Raw genomic sequence first — 8,380 nt, 5'->3', positions numbered from 1 at the left:
ATATATATATATATATATATATATATAATATGCCCAGTATGGAGCTGAGAAGACCATAGTTCTAATGAGTACTCAATGTACATGTTGGATATATAAATAGACACATTTTATTTCCATATCAACACACATACATACATACACATATATATATATATGCATCCCATTGCATAAAACTGTGAAGCTGGGGTTCATGAACTTTATCAGTCCATCATCATCATCTCCATTGTAAGCCACCTCCTCACTACCTGTAACTTTATCACTTGACCCAGAAAACTAGGTCACATGACATTACAGAAGGTGAAAGGTAACAGCACAGGAAATTTCAGAAAGGGTGAACACAACAATAATCATCCCTTACACCCACTACACACACCCACTACACACAGTAGCACATCCCACCCCTGCCCCTATGACAGGCCTTCAGCAGTTAAATTGCTCCTCAATCAAAGTCAATTATTTCCACACTGAGAGAGAAAGGGAGAGAGAGAAAAAAATTGATAGATATATAGATAAGATAGTGTGTGTGTGTGTGTATACATACAGATAAGATATATATATATATATATATATAGAGAGAGAGAGAGAGATAGATTGATAAGATATATATATATATATATATATATATATATATATAGAGAGAGAGAGAGAGAGAGAGATGTGAGAAGAGAAGGATGTGGTGGCCACATTTGGAACAGCTGCTGTCAACAGTTTGCAATTTACGAAAGAAGTTTTAAATTTCACTGTATGCAAATTTTAACATTTTCCTCTGACATTACAAACAGCAACAACTATACATGCAGCCACGAATCACAATTTCAGCCTTTCTCGGTTCAGATTCTAATGATGTTGACGATGATGATGGGAATGATTGTCTTGCTGTCATCATCTTCGTTTTTGAGTTGAACCCATTCTATTTTTGTGTTTACCAGCATAATTTACATAGTTCTACACATTCCTTTTTGGAAGGAACTTAAACCCAGTTTTCATATATAGACATGTATACACATACACACACTCATATACACTATGCATATATAAAACCTGATAATATATGCACACACACACACACAGTGAGTTTTATAAGAATGCAATGCACCAGTGATTGTTCCTCCTGGAAACTCAGAACGACATCATTTTTTTTCATAAAAACACGAAGAAAGAAAAGAAAAGTCATGAGAAAAGAAATGAAATAAAATCAAATCAAAACTAACCTGATGATCCAATGAAACGTCCACAATGAGAGACCAAAGCTAAGCTATTGGTCACTTGGTGGGTGTCAATTGTTGCAAGGATGTCTCCTGAAAGACAGAAACAAAAGACAATGGCATTTATCATAATAGTTTTGAATAACAAAGAATTTTAGAGCAAGAATTTCATAATGTCAAAGAAGTTTAGAACATCAAAGAATTTCAGAATAACAATGAATTTTAAAACAAGAATTTCAGAATGGCAAAGAATTTTAGAATAACAATGGATGTTGGAACTAGAATTCTAAAATTCTAAAAGAATTTTAGAATGATGATAATTTCAGAGTAACAAAGAATTTTAGAATAACAAGAATAGCAGAACAATAAAGAATTACAGAATAATAAGGATTTTCAAATAAAATAAGAATTTCCTCATCATCATCATTTAACATCGGTTTTCTATGCTGATGATTTGACAGGAGTTGGTTAACCAAAGGACTGTGACAAGCTCCAATATCTGCTTTGGCATAGTATTTATGGCTAGATGCCCTTCCTAATGCCAACCACTTTACAGAGTGTACTGGGTGCTTTTTACACAGCAAAAGGAGTAATGATGGGGGAGTAGTATCAAGGGAGGTGGGTTTCTGTCAGGTGATGAAAAGCTAAAGTATAGTAGAGAAGATACAGGAGTACTCCAGTTGGAAAAGAGAGAGAAGAAGAAAGAAGGAGAGATATGATGGTGGTGAAGGTTGGTAAAGTGTACCTTTAAGTTACAAAGAGATGAACATAAAAGAAGTGGTACAGAAAACTGGACAATAGGAAATGGATTGTTAAATTCAGAATAATAATTTTAGAATGACAAAGATTTCCAAATACTAAAAAAATCCAAATTAACAAAGAATTTCAAAATAATGAAAGAATATTTTTGATTTTCAAGAATTTCCAAATGACAACAAATTCTTAGTGTGGCTCACCTTTTATGCTGATGACAAAGATTGTGGTATTGGCATAACCCACCATGATAAAACGGCCATTGGAAGCAACACCAATATTTCGTATATCAGCTTTGTTGTACTAAAACAAGAAAAGAGAAATATATTTAGATGGAAACACATCTTTTATTTATGTATTTAATTATCTATCTCTCTATCTATCTATCTATCTATCTATCTATCTATCTTTATGTATATGTGCATATGTGTGTGTATTCTTTTATTCTTTTCCTTGTTTCACTCAATTGACTATGGCCATGCTGGAGCACCACCTTAAAGGGTCTTTTAGTTGAAGAAAGTGACCCCAGCACTTATTCATTGTAACCCTAGTACTTATTCTTATTGGTCTCTTTTGCCGAACTGCTAAGTTACAGGGACGTAAACACACCAACATTGGTTGTCAATGTAATTTGAATGCTAAAGGGTTAACCATTGAATGACTACAGGGGTCCACCAGAATAAAATAATAATCAAAGGGGTCCTTAGAGAAAAAGATGGTTGAGAACCACAGGTATCAGGTATCGACTAATGGCTTGTTGATCAGACAAACAGCAAACTGTCAATGAATATGGCAGATAGAGCAGACAAGCATTTACTGTGTGAATGGTATTAGTGAGTTCGTTTGAGTTACTGAAGTGTGTCGTGTTGTTACGCTTGAATGTTTCAAGCACATGGTAAAGAGAGTGAATTTACAGAAACAGTAGAACAGTGTGTTAAATGAATGTCTTAAAAGAGGTTGTTGTGCTTGTTTGTTTGTTTGTTGTTGTGTCAGTTAGGGTTGGGCATGGGATTAGGGTCGTCTGAAGAGTGTGACATGAAGATATGCTTCAGAAAGAAATGGAATGAAAAGGACAAGACAATGAAAGAGAACATGTTATGGAGATTGAATGGGAGAAGAAGAGGGGGGGGGGGAAGAATGAGAAAGAAGGAAAGAAAGGGTAAAAAAAATGAAAGGAGAGAAAGACAAGGAGGAAATAAGAGAAGAAAAAAAGAAGAAAAGAAAAGAAAAAAACAAATAAAGAAGAACAGCAAGAAAGGTGGAAGACAGGAAAGTGGGAAAGGAAGAGAGAAAGAAAGAAAGAAAGAAAGGAGTGAATAATATGGAAATGTAGTCTTACTTTAGGGAAATCAAACGCAGCTACAAAGCTTCCTATGCTTCCATCGTTCTTCTTTCCAATTCGGTAAATCCGCAAAATGTTTTTTCTTGCCAAACTCACTAAAAACGCTCTGCACAGAAAGAGCAAAGAAAAAACAAAAATCATTTCATTTCATGTACATATATGAATTGGTTGAGCATTAGACAAAGCAGACATTGGAGCACAATGCAGTCCTCTGGCTTTTTGGATCCTGTCAAACTGTTTAACCCAAGCCAACATGGAAGACAGATGTTAAACGACGATGATGGATATATACAGCTGAGTGAACTGGAGCAATGTGAAATAAAGTGTCTTGCCCAAGAACACAACACACAGCCCGGTCTAGGAATTGAACTCATGATTGTGAGCCTGATGCTCTAACTACTGAGTTGAGATGCAGTCTGGCTTAGTTCCGTGAAGAAGTTGATGTTGTAAGGTGATTGGAGAAATCAACCTTTTAGCATTCAGATTTCTCTATCAAGTGCAAACTTATTTATTCACATTGATATGAATTACTCATGTATTACCATGTAGCTTTGAGATTTCAATGAGGTAATTGTTTAATTTTTAGAATAACATTGTAGAGTAAGTGTGAGAGGCCAGATCTGGCCAGTCACGAGATAAAACAGGTAGAAAATTCAGGCTGGATATGGCCAGTTTAAATGCTGTAGAGTTAATCACAGGTCAGAGCTAACCTGGGGTTAAAAAAAATCATAATGCAACATAAAAGGTAAGAAATTCATAAAATAACCAAAGCAAAAAAAACAAACAAAACAAACAAACAAAAAAGAAAATAAATAAAGTGTATTTTTTTTTCTTACTTTGTATCAGGGCTGAATCGAACCCGTGTTGCATGATCTACATCAATGGGAGCTCGAATATATCGATGTTCTTTGTGAGAAAAATTTTTGATACTCCATATGAATGCAGAACGATCTGCAAGAAGAGATAAAGGGTCAGTAATTATTATCATGACACAGGAACTAAGTAAAAGAGAGGGACATCATCATTATTCTTTAGTCAAATCAATCTAGCAACCAAAGATTTGACTTTACTTACCTTCAGCGACTGTTATAAAATATTTTCCGTTCTGACTGAAATCCATGTCTAAAATGGTGTTTGTGTGTCCTTTCAGTGTCGTCAGCAACCATGGGTGAGTGTACGTGACCTGTGCCTTTTTCTTAGTTGTAAAGGGTTTCTTTGCTGCTTTGTTTGCAGGCTGTTTCCCATTCTGACTCTGATTCTGCTTTGGTTTCGGCTTTGTTGCTGTGGAAAGAATGGAAATAATAATAATAATAATAATAATAACAATAATCCTTTCTACTCAAGGCGTAAGGCCTGAAATTTTGAGGGGAGGGGGACTAGTCAATTACATTGATCTCAGTGTTTCACTGGTACTTATTTATTGACTCCGAAAGGATGTAAAAGGCAAAGTTGACCTCGGTGGAATTTGAATTCAGAATGTAGCGATGGGTGAAATATTGTTAAGCATTTTGTCCAGTGTGCTAATGATTCTGTTAGCCTGACCTGCTAGAATTAGCAGCCAAATGTCCCTCAAACCACAGTTAAAGCTAGTTATTACCAGGAATTGAAGACAAGGTGAGAGCAAGTACCATGTTTTTGCTAATTGTTTGAGGTACTCATGTATGTTGATTAAATTGACCCCAGCGCACAGCTGGTATTTTATTTTATCAACCCCGAAAGGGATAAAAAAAAAAAAAAAGAACCTAATACATATGAGGATCTCTGGTTGTTCCAGTAGGTCAACCTTATTTATATGCTACAACAATGTTGGGTTGTATCAAACATTTTTAGCACCAGTGTCCTTTGGTGTAATGTACAAGATATGTTTCAGGTTTTGAGACTTTTTGCAGGAGAGAAATTTATTAATTTCAAAGAAGCACAAAACCCTAATATCCCAGAAAGTAGGATCCTGACTTCAATCCACTTTCTGAAATCCCCATGGAAGTCCTCCAAAGCGTCCATGACTCTTCATCTTCTCCTTCAGCCCCAAAAGTCACAGGGAGCAAAGTCTGGGCGCTAGAGAGGGTGAGGGACAGTTTTGATTGCCAACCACTCTCGGAGTGGTTGGCGTTAGGAAGGGCATACACCCGTAGAAATTCTGCCAAATCAGATTGGAGCCTGGTGTAGCCATCTGGTTTCACCAGTTCTCAGTCAAATCGTCCAACCTATGCTAGCATGGAAAGCGGACGTTAAACGACGATGATGATGATGATCTCGGTCAAGTACTTGGTTACTAGTATGGAAATATGGACAAGTGCATTATCTTGGTCTAGGTACACTGGCCTTTTACAATGAAATAGTTTTATGAATTCCTTCCAAACTTCTACAAAGTACTCTTTGTTGACTGTCTGGCCAGAGAAACCAGTCAATGTAGATGAGGCCCTTGCTGTCAAAAAATGAGCTCATCATGAGCTTCCTGGTGGACTTGCTTTGCTTAGCATTTTGTGCCAGTGAAAAACAGATGCTTAGCTCATACAAAATTATCCACAAACAGTCTGGAATATTTCATAAGTTTCTTTAGCATTTAACGCAAAACTTTATTGCATAAAGCTATGTTTAAAGTACTGTTACAGCCATCTCCTTCAACCTAGAATGACATAAGTTGGCAGGTCAGCTTATTAGATGTATATGAATGATATACTAAAGTTACAATAATCTCGGACAGTTATAACTGCCTCTCCTAAAAAAGTCTTAAAACTTCTGGAATGTACCTCTTATGATTGAAGAATATGCATGGCACTTTTTTCTTAATTTATTTACTGATATATTTATGTTCTGTTTACTTATGTAAATTGTATTCTTTTTCAATAAAAAACTTGTGGTGGGTGAACGAGACTCATAATAAAGGGACACCAGACATGACCACGTCATTTTTTTTTTTTTACTTTTTTATTCTCGACACAACATATCTAGGACCAGAATATCCAACGTGTCTTTTTTTTTTTTTTTAAAGGCGGTTGAATGGATTGGACAGGTATTTCGATGTTAGTTCTAGCAGGTGGAGCTTTCTCAAAGGATATAAACGACAACATAATGAAGCCTATATTAGAAATTAAATATTTCAAAAATACAGGCTATAATTTTGACAATATTGTGGTTGTACAATTAACTATGCCGAGGGCGGCCGATTTGAAAAGCCAGACTCATAAATTGGGCTATAAAGGCAGATAACTCTAAACCAGCTAAAACCCTTGCCAACGTGTTCAATGAAAATACATGTCACATATGCACCTGATTGTTTATTTGTAAATATTAATTTTTTTTAAATGCATTTATTTGTAATAATATAAATAAACCACCATTTCTCTTATTACTATTCGGCTAAAAATATATTGCTAATAAACATGCGTACACAAACGTTATTTTTAACCGAGTTAACTAGAAATACCTTTGTCTTCCGTAGACACCATACCATCTCTTTAATGGAAGTAATAAAACGATTTTATTGCAATATTTTGCAGCATTCGTTTCAGCAACCCCAGCAGAGTTTTTGCCTTTTATATTCGTGCATAGACAGCTTCTTCACGTGTTTCTTCTGTATCCCAACTATAACATGAGACAAAACTTTTTCGCTCCAGTAGAGACTCACTCGAGCAGATCTTTGAGCAAAGGCATTCCAGCCGTAACTATTCTACCGTTTTGTTTATCGGGAACTAAATTCTGTGAGTTGCATACGGCTTTATTTAAGGCGGTAGAATGTGATTTGGAGGGATCATTTAGCTGCTACTTCTAGCACGCCTATTAACCCACGTAAACACTCATCATTTGTTGTTTAGCCCTGAGCGAATCTTGACCGAACAGATCAAGAATCAAAAGCATTCCTTTAATGACCATCCCATCTTTTTGGAAATACCTAGAACTAACGTTATTTAATGTGTCTGCCCCCCCCTTTTTTTAGACAGTAACATATTTTTTATTTGGCTTCTATTTTTAGCAGGTGACCACGTAGAGGCTCCCTCGTTGGTTCCATAAACTTAATGATGAAAATTATAAAGGACGGGTCATCCTGTATTTTTTAACACGAATTAAATTTTTCTTCAGCGAACGAGCATTGTATATCGAATCAAACAACAAAATAGAGGTTAGCACTAACAAAATATTTGAAATGCATATTTATAATTTATCAGTTAGTTACGAAGAGACTGTGAATTATGTTCAATGTTTATCAGGGGTATTGCATTGTTCATTCCTTGACGTAGTTTTCAGCTCCTTGTTCACCATAACAAACTGAAATTGTTGGTAGGAGACGGGCACAAACAGCATATATATATATATATATAAACCATGTAGTAACATAGATTGATGAGTGAAAGAGATTAAATGCATTTATGATAGATATCTACTTTTGTTGGGTTGACAATTCAAAGTTCAAATTTAACTTAATTAAATGAATTTGTCGAATAAATGCAAAATAAACGGGGGCGGAAGAAGATGTATGTGGAATACTAGGTAATATATAGTTTTGTTTGAAGCCGGCTAAACCCTTCTACTTCGCAATAAAATTGGTATTGTGGAAAAATATAAAAGAAATTGAATTATTTAACAATAAAAAATACAATCAAGAAACAGATCGTCCACTGAGAAATACCCGATCTATTTCTTTTATCATTTATTCCCACGAAAATAATGAAACTGAGAGAGTGAAGCTGATGAAAGGAAAATTTAACGGAAAAGAGAAAAGCCACGAGTAATAAACCCACAACAACGGCATCGAGAAGGAATTTTGCAGAAACATTGTCCCCTCACCACGTCTTACCTGAAGTCTCTTCTATTTCTTTTTCTCTTTCCTCTTTACTTTTCTTTGCAACGAAAAAGAAAAAGACGACCATCATAACTATGGTCCCGAGGACCATAGTTAAAGCTACTATCGGGACTGGAGCTTCTTCTTCGTTCATGTTTTCGAAAAACTTGAAGTTGGTTCCCAAAATTTCGAAGATTGAGAGAAAAACAGAAATGGCAACGCGAAACGAAATGACTGACACGCATGCAAAAATTAAAGTGTGAAACGAGTAAATCTAAAAATAGGATTGCTAAACCCGAA

At 35.5% G+C, this 8,380-nt stretch overlaps 1 protein-coding gene across 3 annotated transcripts in view; it reads right to left on the bottom strand.

The window, feature by feature from the left end:
- Window positions 1-8,342, bottom strand: part of LOC106880686 (transducin beta-like protein 2) — a 13,974-nt gene extending 5,632 nt beyond the window's left edge. The window contains exons 1-6 of one of the 3 annotated variants that reach the window (XM_052976792.1): window positions 8,096-8,342; window positions 4,375-4,581; window positions 4,137-4,251; window positions 3,298-3,406; window positions 2,162-2,261; window positions 1,212-1,298 (exon numbers count right to left, since the gene is read on the bottom strand). In XM_052976792.1, the coding sequence (XP_052832752.1) occupies window positions 1,212-1,298; window positions 2,162-2,261; window positions 3,298-3,406; window positions 4,137-4,251; window positions 4,375-4,581; window positions 8,096-8,234 (757 nt within the window). In that variant the 5' untranslated portion in view covers window positions 8,235-8,342. Of the gene's footprint in view, window positions 1-1,211; window positions 1,299-2,161; window positions 2,262-3,297; window positions 3,407-4,136; window positions 4,252-4,374; window positions 4,582-6,727; window positions 6,765-8,095 lie in introns of those variants that run through there. The other 2 variants (XM_014930743.2, XM_052976793.1) reach the window with 2 other exon arrangements.
- Window positions 8,343-8,380: the final 38 nt, after the last annotated feature.

The sequence above is a fragment of the Octopus bimaculoides genome, chromosome 25 (assembly GCF_001194135.2).
Source record: "Octopus bimaculoides isolate UCB-OBI-ISO-001 chromosome 25, ASM119413v2, whole genome shotgun sequence".
Lineage (NCBI taxonomy): Eukaryota > Metazoa > Mollusca > Cephalopoda > Octopoda > Octopodidae > Octopus > Octopus bimaculoides.
The sequence above is the reverse complement of the archived record's forward strand: the minus strand, read 5'-3'. Positions and strand labels throughout refer to the sequence as shown.